The sequence below is a fragment of the Neolamprologus brichardi genome, chromosome 1 (genome assembly GCF_056152115.1).
Source record: "Neolamprologus brichardi isolate AB-2024 chromosome 1, ASM5615211v1, whole genome shotgun sequence".
Classification (NCBI taxonomy): domain Eukaryota; kingdom Metazoa; phylum Chordata; class Actinopteri; order Cichliformes; family Cichlidae; genus Neolamprologus; species Neolamprologus brichardi.
The window spans coordinates 22,359,547-22,379,182 of NC_142104.1; the positions used below are offsets into that span (position 1 = coordinate 22,359,547).

Consider the following 19,636-nt stretch of genomic DNA (forward strand, 5'->3'; position numbering starts at 1 on the left):
GTCTATGCCTGCCATGTGTAAGCTATACATCACAATAAGTGCTCACAGCTAATCAAAAACAACACGCTATTAATTTTTCCCGTCCCTCCATTTGTAAAGGACACATTTTCAACACGCATTGGTGCACTTAGGTATATATTTTAATCCACATAATAAAAATGCATGCTGATCAAAGCCTTGCAAGAGTGTTTTTTTTGTCATTAGCTTCCCAACTGATGCTGCTGCTCTTTGGTTCCCTATAATTTTTATTCATTTTAGTTCATTTGCTTGATGTTTCCGAGACAGTACTCTTACAACACCCATTCATTACCGTTTATAAAAACCAGTTTTTAATGACGATGATTATTATCAAATTGTTAAACAATCAAATCGTTGGACTATTTTCTATACAGGATAATCCGAGAGTGTTGTAAAAGTATGTATCAGTAACATTATTCAAAATCTGTCGTGCAGTCGTGGTATTAATGACAATAACAGAAAGTCTATATAAACAAAATGTAATTTGTTTTTGCACTGTCGCCAGCTCTGGTTGTGAGATCGTGAGGAGTGTCAATAATAAATTGGATACTGCTGTAATCTGTGTAGTAACTGTTTATGTTTGCATGTATAGTATTGACTGATTGATTGATTGCAGTATTTTCACTACTACTGATTGCTGCCTATAAGCTAAATTGGCCCTGAGGGGGCAATAAACTCTAGTAAGATAGTTTACTCAATTAGAAACTTGCCCTTTTTAGGTACATTACAGACTCCACCTTCCTCAAGATTAACTAGGGGCATTAAAAGAAGGAACACAAATTGACAGGTCCTCTATTTCAAAACCCACTGAAGACAAAATGGCAAGGGAGCATCTCACCCACACAGTCAGGGCCTTTCTTTGCTTTGCTGTTGTTATTCACTATCCCGCACAGTGATTAATTTGTTGGAAAATCTATAGTAAAGGCTTTGTTGTTTTCCCCCATCACCTGCACAATCCCTTTTTTGTTCTGCCTCCTCAGTAGCACTCTACCCACCATCTCCAATTTCTACTTTTTTTTTCATTATTTAAAGTTGCAGTGTAAATGATTTGGCAAGAGTTTCAAAACTCTTACAGTTAAGTTCAGTGGAGAACAGTGTGGCACTGTTTCAAAGCTATTTGCTAAATTTATCTGCAAAGGCAGCATATTAGGTGGCCATTTTCTCCATATGTTTCTCCATATCTTTGAGTAACTACATTACAAAGTTATTTATCCATCCATCCATCTTTATTATTATTATTGTTACATATCATGTATGAGCAGTGACAAAGAAAGTAGTGGCTTATAAATATTAATATAAGATCGCAACATTTACCCATGACAACTATATTTGAGCTCGAGGTCAACATAACAAAATAATTTAGGCACATTTTATGTGACTATGTGACATGATTATGTAAGTTGCTAATAAAATGCAATTGTTTAATTGATCATCAGCAAGTGTGCACAACTCTATAACACCAGAAGTTTTGGTAGTTTGCAGGTCTGGAGCATTCAGGTGTGTGTCAATACTAGAGCAGGGTGATATGACCAAAAATATTTATCACAATATGCATTTGAAAATTTGCGATAACAATATAACTGATGATATAACTGACGATATAATTGACACTAGACAAAATACTTTACAACTCCACAACTTTATTAGTGCAAAAAAACAAAGTATTTTCACTTAAACAAGCAGCTGTTTTTTTATCTGCATTAAAGTTATATAAAAATTTAACAGCGCAAATGCAAATTCCTTGCTGACAGTTTAACCAAAAGGCATTTCCAGTGGAAATTGGCCGACATATCCTCAGCATCACCATGTTTAATATCCACAAAACTTAAAAAGAGGTTATACACACACAATATACACACGGTAATATTATGTTGAAGCACAGTACGTATCACTCCGCGAGGCTCCTGCCTATGATAGCCATAATGCTCCGACAATCCATCGAGCGGTGCGGCGTCGTAGGTTAGCAAAGTCGTACTAAAATATTTGACAGATTTTCGAGTGCCGTGTACATAAAATTGCTTCAAGGTCAGTAAACACAACCAGAATTCATACATAAGGCACACGGGATTATAAGGGGCACTGTCGATTTTCAGAAAAATCAAAGGATTGATTTTAAGTGTGTCGAATTTTTGCAAAAAACACGGTAATAACGATGGCCCGCTAGCATGCTCTACCAAAAATTGTGCTTTGTTGTGTATCTGACGGACGAAGTTAAACCAATTCCACACCACTGAAGTTGCAGCATTTTTACAAACCAATTCTGGTTAATCCGTTTCATTCAACGATCCGCTTTCGCCCTTCTCATTCTCCGTCGCCATGCTTTTTCTGCCATGTGCGTATGAAAACAAAGGCACTGCGGATGCGCGTTTTACCCATATTCTATCGCGATATTTCATTTTCTTATCGTTGCCCAACATTATACCGGTATTACGGTGAACAGTATGATATGACCCAGCCCTAGTCAACACAATGCCAAAATCTTGCCCAGAGTGGACATCCCAGCAAATTCACACCAAGGCCAATCAGTGCAGTGTTCAAAGAAAGTGCAAAAATCCAACAGCTACATCTAAGACTACAAGCCTTAGCTAGCATGTTAAAGTTCATGTCAGTAGAATTTGAACAACACTGAATAAGTATGGCTAGTTTGCTAGGGCTGCTAGTTTTTACAAAACTTTGACCTGAACAAACCACAAGGCATCTGGAACAATATCCTCACAGATGAGACATATCTAGACATAATGTACAGTGGCACATTTGCTGAAAACCAATCATGAAAACCAATCATGGCATGCAACCACCATGCAGTCACTGAGTAGACCATGAAACCTTCTATACACCAAACTATATTCTAGACTCAAAATATGAGGACATTTGAGAGCTTAACAGCGTCAACGCGTTAGCACAGTTAGCTCGTTAATGCGTTAGTGCCGTGCAGGATTTGCACGGGCCGATCCGCGTTAACTCGCTAACGGTACTTGGGTGACTACACAATCAAGATTTCTGGCCTATCCCACCAGAGCATTTGAACAAATGTCATGCTAATTCACATTATGGTTACAGTAAGCCAATAAAAACAGTATACTTGCCTACATCTTTACTATAACAGTAGATGTGCCTGTCATCACACAGTTCAAATTATAGTGAACTTTAACTGTGTAATTCCATCAGTGCAACAACAAAGTTGACTCATATGTTTCCCGGGCTGGCTATTGATTGGCTCTCTAGCTTTCTCTGGGTTTTATTATGTTATAATGTTTTGCACAAAGTATTGAGAGCTGCTGAAAACTGTCTGATGTAAGTGCAGTTATATGTCTCTACCTCCTGCAGCTTCTGCATCCTTTCCAGGTGAGTGGCACTTCATCTTAAGTGACCCATTTACCTTTGTAACAGCTACCATGATTTCAGGTAGAATTCTCTGAACGATTGTCTTATTTTTGCCTTGCATTTTTTGAAAAAAAAAGAAGAAGAAGAAATAAATACTGGACTGCGTAATAACTGCATGCCTGTTTGGAAAATTTTCACTTTATTAATTTCACTTTGCAGCTTATGTAACTGCATTAAATTCAGTTATACTGTGAAATAACTTGCATCATCTTGTGCAGCAGCAGTGCTTCCTCAAATCCCCAGGGGGGAAAAGGCATGAACTAGATTAGAAATGTTGCAACTATTACCTAAGATGCATTTAAACCAAAGGTTTAACCTAAGTATGTATTCCCTGTCTCTCTCTATCTGTAAAGCAAAGTTGTAAAGAAGCAAAGCGTAAAGTAAAAGGATGACAGCAATGCTAACCTGAGCAGTGATGTGCAACAACGTTCTGCATGATTTGATTAATGAAGAATGTGATTAATGGTTTCATAGAAAATAAAATAAACATGAAGTATTTGTTTGGCCAGTAATTAACTCTGCCCACAAGAGTAAGCTCAGTTTTTAATTGTTTTCTGTCTTTTATTAGGTTAAACGACTTGGTTATCAAACATAATTTGGTTAGTTAACAAAAATGAGCTATGGCTATATCCTATTCCATTGTGTCAAGACAGCAAACTCTAACTGGAAAACTATGCTTTCTTTAACCCAGTTCAATTTTCTGTGTGAGATTAAAAAAAAAAAAAAAATACAAAGAAAACTTGACCTATTTAGTCTTGCTCCTTAAATTAGGGCAGAAAGCACAAAGGTTGCAAATTGACAATAGGTCAAAAAGAGTGACATTCTCTCCCCCGAATGCAAATTCTATAAACGTTGTGCTCTTGTTAGCCCAGCCCCTAACTTTTTTAGACCGCTGCCCCTGCAACCAGGTCCAGGATAAGCAGCATGACATGGATGGATGGCTGGATTTTAAGGTGTCATTTTTTAAAACTCTGTGTTTTATAATCAGTATACTCTAGGCCCACTAGGAGTGGATCTTTTTATTTTTTCAAAAGAAGTATTTCAATGCCAATGTTTCCTTTTAAGTTCAAGGTTTGTTTTCAATGCCAATTTTTAGTTTCTGCACCAAAATTAACCATCACTGTGCTGTTGTTCTTTAACATGTTTTTATAAGCCAATGAAGGATTTAAAAATATGCAAAACGGTTACATAAGATTTCTAAATTATTAACTTCTTTATGTGGCTTAGACACAGAGTTGGAGATATAAATGCCTTATGTAAGGTCTTATATTATTAAAGAGGACAAGTTTCAGTGGTGTATGTGCTGAGGTTCAAGTGGGCTCATAATTGCTTAAGAGATCTGAACTATTTATAGCTGTAGCATCGTACAATATTGACATGCCTTTGTTTTTTGTTATTCTGGCATCTCAGTGGATCAACCTGAACCCATTATGCATCATTTTCAGTTCTATAGTAGTTTTGCATTATTGACAGTTCTAAAATTCTTTATTTATCTTATACATGGTTGTAGTTAATATCTTCTGGTAATTCATTGCCTGAAACAAGCAGTTTAAGCGCCTCTCCTTTTAATAAGGGAACCATCCCTTTTACATTGGCTGCTGATCGTAAGCGAAAGGTTTGAAAAGTAAGTGGGTGGGGTTGCTTTGTTCACTGCTAAACGCCTTGTGAAGATACATCCACTCACCAGGCACCTTATAAGCCCCACCTGTTCCAACTCATCGTTTGGCGACCGTGGCTCAGGGGTTTGGGAAGCGCATCTGCAACCCAGGGCTCGCAAAATCGCTAGCCCGACGTCCCGGGGCTAGCGATTTTTCCAGTCGTGCCCGTCGGGCTATTGTAGGAAGGAAAAATATATGTCTATGCTTTTGCATTCTTTCGGAAATGTAGCTGGGTAATTATGTCATTGGCATCGGTGAGCCACTGTCAATAGGTGACATATTGAAATCGCGTTTGAATTTGCGCTTGTTTTTTGCTTTCACTTTGCAATCGCGCGAACTGTGTATAGACAGCGACAGCACTGATTGGTGAGTGACAATAATTTGTGCACCAATTCCTCTGACATCGTCTTATCAATTGTTAGCTTACTATGCAAACATGACAAGTGAAATCTCTCGCAGCAAGCTTAAACATGTGAGAGGTTGATCGCGCAGAGAATCGCTGAGCGTTATGTGAGTGTGTGTGTAAAAGCAGCAGGATATATATTTTAGTTCTGCTGAGCCAAATAAGACAGGTCAGGGTGAAGAAGTGACAGCCAAAGAAAAGCTTACCACAAAACGGAAAAGTTATGACAAATCAGACTATGAGGCAAAAAGAAAGTGCAGCTTTATGGTTTCATGGACAAAAGAATTTCTGTGGCTGCAATATGACGAGCTAAATAATAACCAGGGGTGCACATAAGTGGTCCGCAGGTGCGCATTCGCTGTCAAAATAAAAAACGCGCACAAGATAAGAAGTTGCAACGCGTGTTTGCGTACATAAGATTTTCTGGAGGAGGACTGACATTTGTTTAGAACTCTTAAAGATGATGAAGAAGCTCCTTTAAGCAATTACTTTGGTTTTCCTCCACCTCCAAAGAAATGTCAGAAGGAGTCCGAACCACAAAAGAAGCGCGTATTCTCGGAAAAGTGGTTGCAGGAGGTGAGCTGGCTTCAAACAAATGATGAACGCACAGAGATTTGGTGCAGAATGTGCCGTGAAAATCCCACTCTAGCGGACAAAAACAGCCTTTTATAAGGACGCAAACGCGCGTTGCAACTTCTTATCTGGTGCGCGTCTTTTATTTTGACAGAGAATGCGCACATGCGGACCACTTATGTGCACCCGTGTCTTCCAGGTCTGCCGGGTGTGTTGTTGGTTTTCCCTCGATTTCTGAGTCGACAAGCGCCTTTGTTACTGGGACCAGTCATTTTAAGAAAGGCCGCCATTAGAACCCATGAGAAATGCAAGAAATGCATTATTGCTCAGTCTGCAATATCTTTCCCAGAACAAACACCAATTGCAAATAACATACTAAAAATAAACCTGAAAATCAGTTTAGAACAGCGTACTATGTTGCAAAGATAAATTTAGACAAATTTAGCAGTCTTTGCAAACTTCAGAAAGCAAATGTCCTAGATCTTGGTTCCACTTTCCTCTTACCCGTGACTTCAGTGGAAATTTCAAATTCAGGATCTGACACAGACTGATTCATGTTCTACACAGTTCTTACAAGTTCATAGAAATTTCTGTTCAATTAGAACCAAGTATTTGAGTTGATGATTGTAATTTTTATACAATGTTGTAATTTGTGTTTCAACAATTTTTTGATTAATGTTTTGTTTCCTTTACAATATTATACTTTAATGTATAATATTGTAAAGGAAACAAAACAGGAAACAAAACATCAATCAAAAAATTGCTCTCTTTTTTATTCGGGCTACTTAAATTTATTTTGGGCTACCAAAAACTGAAAAGTCCCTGCCCGAAGGGCTACCAGGGATTTTGAAACTTTGCGAGCCCTGCAACCGGTTCGATCCCCGGGCTCTCTGTCCTGATCGTTGTGTCCTTGGGCAAGACACTTTACCCTACTGCCTACTGGTGTTGGCCAGAGGGGCCAATGGCGCGATATGGCAGCCTCGCTTCTGTCAGTCTGCCCATGGGCAGCTGTGGCTACAACCGTAGCTTGCCTCCACCAGTGTGTGAATGCGAGAGTGAATGAATAGTGGCATTGTAAAGCGCTTTGGGTGCCTTGAAAAGCGCTATATAAATCCAATCCATTGTTTATGTAAATATCTAGTCAGCAGTGTTGGGTAAGTTACTTTAAATTAGTAACTTAGTTACATTACTAGTTACTTCTATCAAAAGTAACTCAGTTGCTTCAAGTTACTCGTTACTTTCAAAGTAACCAGTTACTAGGGAAAGTAACTTTGGTTTTTCTCAGAATTCTCTTGTTAATGTGTTACTTCCATAGCTGGATACCCAGCAAGAGTGCCAGTCTTCTAGCTTGCTTACTTGCCACAAGTGCACCTTGCCACCTACCAATAGAAAGAAAAAAATAATGTGCATATTTTCACGAGAGAAATCCCACGCCTGGACCGTTGTTGAGTGCCGCCATGATTCTAGCCTACGTCACAGCGTCAGGTGCGCTTTTTACATCCAACACAAAAACTGCAGTCGTGGTGCTTTCGATTGTACTCAGAACTTGGAAATTCTGCCTTCCGAATAGGAAGATGTATGTAACACCAGACTGCAGATGAGCTGCATACAGGGCTGGACTGGGACAAAAAAAATCGGCCGGGCATTTTGACTAGAGACCGGCCCACCATTATAGGAAAAATCATAAAGCCTTTGAATGAAAACAAATGCTGTTGTGACAGTGATGTACACTGTTTTGATGGTATATATGTATCAATCTATCAATCGTTTGTTGTAAGAGTCAGATAATTTTTAAAAGCTAGATATTTTAAATGAGAATAAGAAAGAAAAGTATTTCCTTGTGCCCCCCTCTCCCTGTTAATGCACTACCTGGCCCCCCTGGCAAAACTTTGCTAGATCCCCTGCACAGTTACCAGCTGTCAGCTACGTAGAAAAAGGATCCTGGTGTTATCTGTCTCTCAGAAACAGTTCATAACTTCCCTTCAACTCATTCATGTGACCTAAGAGATAAACCTGTTTCTGCATCACCTGTTCGGCTCTCATGATTCAGTAAGGACATCTCCTGGTTTCATCTTCATGTTTCCCTCTTACCAGATAACCAAACTGACATCATGACCAGCAGCTTTTATGGCTGTGGCTACAGCAAACATCAGCTGATACTAGAAATGAATATTAAATAAATTCTAACAACAGCTGATCAAGCTTAAACGTGCTGCCGTTGTTTAGCGCGACATCGGCTGGTTTCCTCTTTCTGGCGCAAAGTGGGCGATAAATAAACAAGAGAGAAAAGCCGATCAGCTGATCATTGATCAGTTTCATGATTGAAGTAGAACTTTGTGTCTTTTTCCATTCTAGCTGAAGTACGGGACAAACTGTGTTCCTTTTCACCTCAATACGAAACGCATATTATTTTCTCTGAATACGAGACAATTCTGTTTTTTACGGGACGGTTGGCAACTCTACTAACTAACCTTATGAACAAAATAAAGTTCAACATCATAGCACCCATCCAGCTGTATAGAAACTCCATCATGCTAGCTAGTACGCAGTACGGAAAAAGTCTGCATAACGAAAATAAACTCCATCTAAACTTGGTTTATATCTGACCCAGATAGACTGCAGATCATAACTTCTTACCTGAAGTTCAGTTCACCTGACACTCGGACCAGCGGCCGCCTCGCGTCTCTCCTCCTCCTGCCTCCCCTTTCCCTCATCCACCTGCTGGCCTCCACCACTTGCTAATGTTACTGAATCTGTGGAAGCTCCGCAATAGCCACCACACAAAGTAACGAGTAACAACCCCTATCTAAATGCCACTAACACGTTCCTGATTTTGGCATAATAACTAGTTACCGTGCTCGTTACCACAATAATAACGTAGTTACTGTAACGCGTTACTTAATAACGCGTTACTTAATAACGCGTTAGTCCCAACATTGCTAGTCAGTCAATCACATGTCAGCAATGTGAAGCATTTAGGCATGTAGCCATGGTCAAGTTGATTTGCTGAAGTTGCTGAGAATCAGAATGAAGAAGAAAGGTGACTGAAGTGACTCTGAACATGGCATGGTTGCAAAACAGAGCTTGACAACAGATAACATATAAACAGATAGTTCATGCCAGATGGCTGGTCTGAGTATTTTAGAAACTGCTGATCTACTGGAATGTTTTTTGCACATTCTACCACACAAACATCTCTAGAGTTCACACAAAGTAGTCTGAAAAAAGGAAGGCAGCAGTAACTCAAATAACCACTTGTTACAGCCAAGATATCCAGAAAAGCATCTCTGAATGTGCAAGACTGTGAACTTTAAGGGGGAAGGGCTACGGCAGCAGAAGACCGTACTAAGGCTCACTCCAGTCAGTCTAAGCTTTCTGTTCTTAGCTAAGAGTCACTAAGACTCAGCAAAATTTGACAAGAGAAGATTGGAAAATTATTGCATAAACAACATAAAAGCATGGCTCCATCCTCGCTTGTGACAATGGCCGAGGCTGGTGCTGGTTATGTAATGGTGTGGAGGATATTTTCTTGGCACATTTTGAGCCAACTAAGCATTGTTTCAACGCCTACCTGAGTATTGTTGCTGACCATGTCCATCTCTTTAGAATCATCCTGCATTAACCAGGACAATGCGTCCCTTCCCAAAGCTCAAATCAACTCAAACTAGTAACCAAAATCTAAATGTTGGCCAAAAAATAGTGGCTGGTGAGTGTATTTCACCTCCGGTCATACAGTAATAATATAGCAAGTCAACTTTAATTAGAGTACAAACTAAACATGAATTGTCACTTTGTGTGTGTGGGGTTTTTTTGGGTTTTTTTTTTTTTTTGGGGGGGGGGCCACTAGAGATGAACGAAGTTCGGCTTGTGCGCTATTCCCCACTAGTATCTCAGCTTTTTTTCTTATCTATCTCATTCTAATGACCACAATATGAACCACATGGGTTTTTTTTGTTGAAGCTGAAGCCTCATCTCCTATATTTTATCCTGCCAGGTCGCACTGCCCTGAGTGAATTTGCATCTGATTGTGCCTTTTCATTTCACCTTGTATGCATTCACACCATCTCCACGTCTTCCTTGTGTTCTGCCTGAACACAAATGGGTCTAGATTAAATCCCCTTTACGATCTTTTCATGTTGTGTTTGACAAATATGCACATTTCAGTGAAGAAAACACAAAAGTCATGCTGTGGTGAAGCTGAATTTGAATTTAAAATTACTTTTAGTTATCCACTTACTACTTTTATAAGCTCTAAAATGTTAGGGGTGATATAATAAGCACCTTATGAGTGAGTCATTTCCTTTAATTGAAAAAAATAGGTATACGTTTCTAATATTATATTTAAGTTCTTTCATAAAATACTTTCTCAAAACAGCTTTATACTGTATCCATCAAACTGTCAAAATAGGTGGCAATGATATTTTTCTTTCTGCCTTTTCTGAGGTCAGTACTGAATCTTTTTTTTTTTTTTCAGAAATCATTCCTTCACTAAATATTTAAGGCTACCATCGGTGAGGACATCAGCCTGCCTTCACAGTAGCCTCAGTCTGAGCGCATGCTCATTCAGCATCATGCTGCTTCTTCACAAATCAAGCCTGAAATATTCCCTTGTGTTGACCTGTTCAGTTCCTTTACCTGCGTCACTGAAGCCTAAGACAAGATGGTGATTGATTGCTTTCAGCAGGGGACCGGTGATGGAAATATCTACAGTCCAGTGGAGGAAAAAAACAGAAGAGGGATACAAACACAGAGAGGCTAGCCTTTAGAAATGACTCTTTTATTTTTAACTAAATTACCCCAGATGACCCAGAGATGGATATAAAAGACTTCTCTCTGACTTATTTATGTACTGTTAAAGCCACGGGAAAATATTGAAGTTTGTCCTGCCCCCCTGCTTCCCCACTTTAATTTCATCATCTTTACTTCCTGGCTGACAAGCTCATTTCTCCATAGTTAGGAAATGCGAACACGACATGAGTTTCTAAACATGGAAATCAGCACTTCCCTCCATGTCGTCTATGATGTACGACTGATTGATTGATTGAGGTTATCGCTCGGCTACAAAGAACTCAGAGAACTGCCGACGTGTGGGCTATACTGAGCAATGCAAACACTATTACACTTAGCTGGGAAGAGCAAAACAAGAGATGACATGCAAGAATGATAAGAGAAATTAAAAAAGATTTTTTGCAGCCAATTAACAGCCATTATTATTATTATCATTATTATTATTAGCAGTGATACCAATGATGATGCCTTTTTTGGCAGTGGTTTGCTGATGGAGGTAAAAGTAGGTCTCTGTGGCAGTCACTCCTTGTATATCATAATCTAACTAACATTTCTTATTATAAGTAGCCTGGGAGCATTTACATCATTTGCATTTTAGAAACAGTTGACCAAACCGACAGCTTGGGTAGCTTAGAAGGACGTAAATTCAAGTTTGTGCATTTTATGAATTGTGAAGTGTTTTGGTGCACTAGTCCTTGTTCTGTTTTAATGCAGGACTATTCTCCCAGTAAGCTTTGGTTGACTTCACCCATGAAAAAAAGCAACAAAAATGGCAAAATGCCTAGATGAAATCAATGTAGGTCTCCAAGGTGTTGCTAATTTTTTGAGTAGTAAAATAAACCAAACAAAAGTCAGCCTGTTTTATATTGGTTAAAAATTACACCTACGTGATGCTGTTGTGGGGAATGGTCCGTGGCGCCGCTGCGGGGAGGCTGACAAAACAGAGCGGCATCAGCAATTACGCCTCACCTGCATTTAAGAGGAATGAACTGGGTTCTATTGTTGTGTACCTGTGGCTGGCAGCTGCAAAGCTTCAGCTGGGTGTTAATCTCGAACTTTCTACTTTATTCCCAAAATGACCGTTAATATTTAAACTCAAACACCGAGCTGACAGCACAACTAAAGCGGCCTCTGCCAAATACAAAATGCTGTGTCTGTTTTTTGGACACTTTTTGTAGTTTTAACGACCAAAAGTAATACTGCCAATCTGTTACAACACTAACGAACAAAAATATGTGTCTGTGTGTGGGTTTGTTTGTTCATATTCATTAATCCTAATTGAGGGAAAATGTTTCATGAATTGTCATTTTTTTAACTTAAAGTCATATCAACCAGCCTTAGCTGTAGCTGAAAACATCTGCACCAACCAGTACTGTTGTAACTATTGTTAAAAATGGATGCCTCTTAAATGATTGTTTTTAATTTTCCCCCCATTGCATTGAAAATTGTAAGTTTTGAGTATTTTCCAGGGTATCTCTACTGTTTGAAATTCTAGTATTGTAAAAATCCTAAAGGAATGTGCCAAATAATTCATCAACATGTTATTATAGGCTCACCTTTAATTGCAGATCTGACAAATCTCCAATGTAAAACCTTTAAATATAATTTCATTTCATTCAGTGGTCTTCAAACAAACAACATGAGTAAGAAAGAGTGGAATAAGAGTGGAAAGGAAAAAATAAAAGAAGGATCGACTGAATAACAAAAGCAGAAAAGAGCTACAGCCTTAGAGGAGGGAAACTGTTCTTATGAAAACATTTTAAATAAGCCAAATAAAGACAGAGAGCCAATATGTGCAGGTAAACTCTAAGAAAATGGGCTTCATGTGTCAAAGCATTCAGAGCCTACTACCCATGATGTGACAGGCAACATGGCACTCGGTGTAAATCAACAAAGAGCACAGAGCATGCAAACAGTTCAGATCTCACTTCATATCAGTCAGTTTCACCATATATGTACATGTAAATCCAATGTTTGACTTTTCAATGACGTGCTGTGCCTTTTCAGATTTATAACATGTACTGTGGGCACAACTACTGCAGAGCTTTGAGCGGAGGGAAGTCATAGCAACAAGAAGAATGATGCAGAGAATAGCAAGGCTCAACATGCAGGAGACAAATCCCATTAAGTACACGGGTGAATATTATTCAGGGAAAAGAGATTTACCTTCATGAGCTGACGATTTTGAAATGTTTGGACTTGAAATTATTCTCTTTGTGCTATAAAACTGGGTTCAGACTGACACCGAAACTCAACAGTTTGCACTGAGGTTAGACTTTCCTCAAGAAGCGGGAGTGCAGAGGAGAGAGAAAATCCTCTAACCCTGTTGTGTGGATGCACTGCGTGGGCTGCCAGGGTCTTTTACTCAGGCATCCAATAATATTGGTTAATTGCTAGATTTCTCTAGCCTCTCTCAACTTGCATCACGAGTAGGCGTGGAAGAGTTTACAGCAGGGGTATATTGCTGCTGACAGAATACAGTGTTCTCATTCACTCTCTCGCTCTCTCTCTTAATTGTCATTCCCCGCTCACAGGCACATTTCTCTGGCAGATTCCCTTGAGAGAGGTTTCCCCAGAATCTACGTAAAAGGATTCCTTCCCACGCCATGGTCTTAGGAACATCTTATTTTCATCCACCCGCGCTTTGCTCATGCACACACACACACTCCCTCTCACCCTGGCATTGTGTCCTTGTGTCTCCCTGCTCTCTCTTATATTTTCATTTTCTCTCTCTCTCTCTTGTTTTTTTGCCTCTCTCTCTCTCTCTCTCTCCATTTTTAACCCCCACACCCCCCACCAGTAACTTATAGATCCTCTGTGGGAGGTAGCATCTCCCTCACACAGCAGGCGTGGGCCCTTACTCTGACAAATTACATGCTGGGCCCACCAGCTTTGCGTGGGGGGAGAAAAGCTTTAAGTTAAGAAGGAAGAATGGCTCTGATTGGACAGTGGAACTCAGGGGCTGTATCTTGGCAAGCAGTATTTGATCGGGCTCAGGGAAGAAGTGAGAAAGTACAGGGAGAGCTGCAACACCGTATATCAAACCCACAGTATCCTTTAAGAAATGACCACAAACCACACACTGCTTAAAACTGTCAAGCTGTCAGCTATAACAACAAAAACTGATGGCCAAACATTAGCCATGATAAGGTATAAACATTTGTCTCAACAGTGTGTAGCTTGAAGCTTCAACTTTGGTCTAGTTGATCTTTCTCAATAAATCACTTACAAGTGTTCCTTGGCTAACTGCTGGGCCAGAGAAATTGCTGTGGGATCTCGATCTAAGGCCAGGACCGTGACTTCGGGAACTGTGCTCAGAATTGCTTTGGTATGACCACCACCTCCAAATGTCATGTCCAGCACCACCTACATGTGAGAAAGCACAAGAACAGTTCTCACAACATGACTCCATATACGTGAATCATCACAATGTTAGTTCATCATTTAAGTGTTTAACTCACGGTGGTGCACTGACATGTGTCATGCATAGGCACCCACATTTTCACACATTGTCACCTTCCATTTTAGTCTGTGACACCATCTGGATCTGTATGGTAAAAATTTCTGATTGGGGGAACTCCCCAGCCTCTTTATCAAGTTTAAAGTCTATACCTCAAGAACTATGGTACCAACAACAATAGGTGAAAGAGTGTGTGTTTACCCACATAACTTTTGAAGCACTTACCTGATTTTTAAAAATGAGGTCCAGGTTTTATATCATCAAACACATTTTAATACTACACAAAGATTACCATGGTAAATACAAAATGCAGTTTTTTACATGATGATTTCATTAATTAATGGGGAAAAAAGTTAACCCAACCCACCTGGCTCTGTGTGAAAAAAGTAATTGTCCCCAAAACTTAATAATGGGTTGTGTTAACGTCAGAGGCAAGAACTGCAATCAAGGAGTTGTTCATAATGTGCACTGAGTCACTGAGTTTGCCCCCATTATCCTTGCAGAATTGTTTGAATTCTGGGTAGGGGGAGGGTTTTTGATTAGGAATGGGCTGTTTAAATCATGTCAAAACATCACAACTTGATATAGGTCTGGACTTTGACTAGGCCACTCCAAAAGACTTTATTTTGTGTTATTTTTCCATTGAGAGATGACTTGGTGGTATGTTTCCCTTCATTGTTCAGTTGCATAACCCAAGTGTGCTTGAGTTCAGGAAACAAACTGATAGCTGGACATTCAGGATTTTCTGGTAGAAAGCAAAATTCATGGTTCCATTAATTACAATAAATCGTCCAGGTCCTGAAGCAGTAAAGCAGTCCCAGACCACACTACCATGTTTGACTGTTCAAGTTTTGCCTCATTGTTCCCAAGAGTATTTTCCCAAAAGTTTTGGCGATTAACATTTGGTCAGAAGTGGATTTCTACTTGAAATGGTCTCATGGATGCCATTTTTACCCAGTCTCTTTCTTATTGCAGTATTATGAACACTACCTTAACTGAGGCCTCCAGTTTTTGTTGTTCTGGGCTCTTTTATGACCTCCTGAGTCATTGATGCACTCTTGGAGTAATTTGGTAGGCTCCTGGGAAAGTTCACCAGTCAAGTTTTCTCCATTTGTGTATAAGAGCTCTCACTGTGGTTCACTGGAGTTCCGAACCCTTAGGAATGACTTCGTAACTCTTTCCAGACTGATAGATGTCAGTGACTTTGGTCTTTTTTTAACATCTTTTACCCTTCTTCACTTTGTCAGACGGGTTCTATTTAAGTGATTTCTTGATCCAACAGGTCTGGCAGTAAGCAGGCATGGGTGTGGCAAGAGAAATTGAACTCCACTTTACAAAAATGTGATTAGTCACAGTTAACTCATAACTACAGGGGTCAATTACGTTTCACATAGGACTAGTTTGGATAATTGTTTCACCTTAATAAATGAAATTATCATTTAAAAAGACTTAACAAACATACTTGTTTCCATCCCTCCATCCCTCTTCCATCTGCAAACAAATTTGTTTGCAGATGGAAGAGGGTGCCATTAAACAGCCCTATTATTTTTTCCATTGACTGCTTCTCTTAGCTTCAACCAACATTATTAGCAAACGTACTCATGGGCAAATAAATAAATCGCTCTTCAAAAAACAATCGGTGAAAGGCTCAGCCTATTGTAGATAGTCGATATATTCGTCCAGTCGCCTAACCCTTATTTTAAAGCCACAATTATAAAGGCCTATAAGTACCAAAGTACCTCCTGATCATAATGAAATAAATGTAATTTCAAAATATCTTAAACTAAAGGGCAAAAGCTGGCCAAAAACCGAGACAGAGAACCCTGGACTGTCTAATATTTTACCATATCTTAACCTTAATGTCGGCAAATATCTCTCCAAACTATGTCTGAAAAATGTAGCTTATTGAACAGTTCGTCATGTATACATTACAAATAAACAATACAATATTTTTCCCCAAACCTTATTCTGCAACTTTCTTGGCTGTGACAGGGAACCCACACTCAGTGCACCAACAAGCCTGGGAGCGCAACCTAGCTAGTCAGCAGGCAAAATTTTTCTTTAGCACAGTCTTTAGCCTGTGGCAATAACGCTGTGTAAACTGTGACTGATTGACGATTTCTGGTAAACTTAGTGGAGCTTTTATTAGAAGTTTAATCATTATGAACGTGGTGGTTAGCACTGTCACCTCACATTAAGAAACTCCTGGGTTTGAATCAAGGCTGGGACCTTTCTGTGTGAAGTCTGCCTGCTCTCACTCCGTCTGCGTGTGTTCACTCTGGGCTCTTGATGTGAATGTGAGCGTGGATGGTTGTCTGTCCTGTGCCAGACTGGTGACCAGTCCAGGGTATACCCCGCCTCTCACACCATGGCAGCTGACCCAGAAATGGATGGATGGATGGATGCTAATCCAGAAATTCCAGATGAAGATCTGGACTGCATAACGCATACATTTTACAAACCCCCAACCTTCCGGTTACAGAAGCGTATCTGTAACCGGAAGGTCGCCGGTTCGATCCCCGTGCTCTCTGTCCTGGTCATTGTGTCCTTGGGCAAGACACTTTACCCTACCGCCTACTGGTGTTGGCCAGAGGGGCCGATGGCGCGATATGGCAGCCTCGCCTCAGTCAGTCTGCCCCAGGGCAGCTGTGGCTACAACTGTATCTTGCCTCCACCAGTGTGTGAATGTGAGAGTGAATGAATAGTGGCATTGTAAAGCGCTTTGGGTGCCTTGAAAAGTGCTATATAAATCCAATCCATTATTATTATTATTATTTTATATGAATATAGAATTATAATATATATGTTAATAAATAAATATAAATGTTACTTAAGTCATATAAGGTGTCTGTTTCACTGAAACCAATAGCTATTCTTTTGCTTTTAGTCCCAAATTCACACAGAATTATCACCTGACTTTGTAGTTTCGATCAGTTTTACAGAGGGCTTTAGCATCTTTAGTCCACTGTTTTGCTTTGACGGCTCAAAACTTCGCTGAACTTTAGTTCACTCCCCCTGCAGGAAATCAGAGTCATTTTAAACAGCAGGAGGCAGCTGTTTTCAGCAACAAAGCTCTGATAAACTGGATGTGACGATGTGCTAATGCAAATGTATTCATGTTAGCCTTTGAGCCTAAATTATACTGTAAGAACTTTTTTGAGAAGCTCTAACACATTTGACTTGATACTTGCAGTTATGGAAATGCCTGAAAACAAATATAAACACTTCAACAAATCCCATAATTCAAGGTAACTGAACCAAAATTAATGGAAGTGCTGTTATTATGTTAATGCACATGACCTTAATCCTCACACAACAGACTCTTTCATCATACAACCGCCTTGATGAAGAGAACACTCCCAAGTCGCTCCCATAGGAATCTTTCTTATCTCTACCAACCTTCTTATCAATCCAATTCAAGAGATTACCTGATTAAATAAAGACCATATATGTACTGTTTATCAGTGGTGAAGCAAACTTGACATGCATCATCATTTCAGAAGCTATAGACACATTCAGCCAGCAGTTTCCAGTTAAAAGGGTTACTCACTGTTTTGTCTGTCCTAAAGAGATCTTAACCTCAGCCTTTGTTTTTAAACTTATAAACTTATTTGCTTTCTTTTCCCTTGATATTGCAGTGTTCTGCTGATAGACAATAATTGTGTCATACACACGCACACTAGTGCTCAACATGGATGTACAAGACACCATCAGACAGGCCCTAATGGATCGTGTCTCATCATCAATTTAGTTGTGAAGTCATGGCCTTAACAGTCAGCTCAATCGCTGTTAGTGCGCTCTTTGTTTCAAGTGCAGCAGGGAAGCACTATAGTAATAAGGCTGCAGGAATCCCTGTAAACCAGAAGAGTCAAACTCAGTTCACGGGCTGCACGCAGGCCGATTCGATCTCCACCACTCCTTTACAGTATGAGCTGTTTTAACAAAATTAGGTGCAGTTTCAACATTATGTCTATTCAATCATTCTACTTTGATCACAAAGAAATGCTATAATGCATCAGCAGGACACAGTCGTTTAACCACCTTTCTTTGGTGTGGTATGAAAACCTTCTTTGTCAGTAAGAAGACTGTAAAAGTGAGGATGATTCAGACCTCTGACTCGGATTAAATTAACAGTTCAGACAACCAATCTCATGATGTGATCCATTCTTAACAACTTATACCCTTCTTTCTGCAATTTTCACACCTCTCAGAGCCAGCCTGGGGACCAGATTGGACCTTTTGGCAGGCCAGAACTGCTGTGAAGTCACCATACACTACCTGCAAACTGTTTTGTCGACGAACAGTGTCTTTCAGTTCTTGATGTAAAAAAAGACCAAGTCAGAAAGATGAGAAAGTGAAAAAACTATTGCCTTGATTTCATTGTGATGTTTCTCAGTTTTTTAGCACACAAGTTTCTGTTTGCTCCATAAACCAACTCTTATTCTATTTTACTTTTTTTTAAAGCACTGTAAGAGAAGACAAACAAAGGGAAATTGTGTTTGAATGTTTGTTAAAAATATTAATCATCGACTTAATAATAATCTCATATGTGGATGTCAGTGGTTTTTTTTATTTTATTAATCAAGTATTGAGAGCGGGGCAGTCAGGAAATGTTTTACGCAGGATATATGTAACGCTTATCGACCATTCTGCGGGGTCTTTGCTGTTACCAGCTGTATCAACTAAATAAGACATGCAAAAAAAGGAAAAGTTTTCCTATCCAGACATTTTTCCTTATATATTCTTGACTGAGCCTGCTACAAAAAAAAGAAAAAAAGAAATCACAGCATGTTCAATCAGTGTCTGAATGGTCTGAGACTGTCTGAATAATTCGCTAGATTATCTTTTACTTTTCATCTTCTACATGTCTGCTCCGTGATTTATTAGAATGTCAGCAAATGGTCGGGAACAGATGTAAAAGGACACAAAAGGAAATGCCAGCTATTTCCCACAAAAACATTAAACATGTCGATCGATAGTGACGTTGAAGGTGGGGTGTGTGCGTGCATGTGTGAGGGAAGAAGTGATCAATGGCGGTTCCCTCTCCTTTCCAGCGCACAGCAGCAGATGGGGAGGGGGTGTGGGCTAGTGGGATGAGTCACACGCATAATGAACTTGCCTGTTGTGCTATTCAATACAAAAAAGGAAAACGAAAACAGAAACACAAACAGCAAAAGTAGGCTGGCTTTTATCAAACAGTCGACACAAGCAAACGGGAGACAAACTGGTCCTCTGCTGGAGGGTGAGGCACTTGTCACAACAATCTTTTGTCACATCTTGAGGGAGCTGTGGCCAAAAGAACAAAGGTAACGCTGATCTATTTCACCAGTTCAAATGACAGACAGACAGCTG

The 19,636-nt window shown here is 39.7% G+C and overlaps 1 protein-coding gene across 2 annotated transcripts in view; it reads right to left on the reverse strand.

Annotated features, from left to right (window-relative positions):
- The window catches only part of mettl15 (methyltransferase 15, mitochondrial 12S rRNA N4-cytidine), a 58,326-nt gene that overhangs the window by 12,518 nt on the left and 26,172 nt on the right, over positions 1 to 19,636 (reverse strand). For both annotated transcript variants that reach the window (XM_006780262.3, XM_087839541.1), the window contains one exon: positions 14,054 to 14,190. In XM_006780262.3, the coding sequence (XP_006780325.1) occupies positions 14,054 to 14,190 (137 nt within the window). The remainder of the gene's footprint in view (positions 1 to 14,053; positions 14,191 to 19,636) is intronic.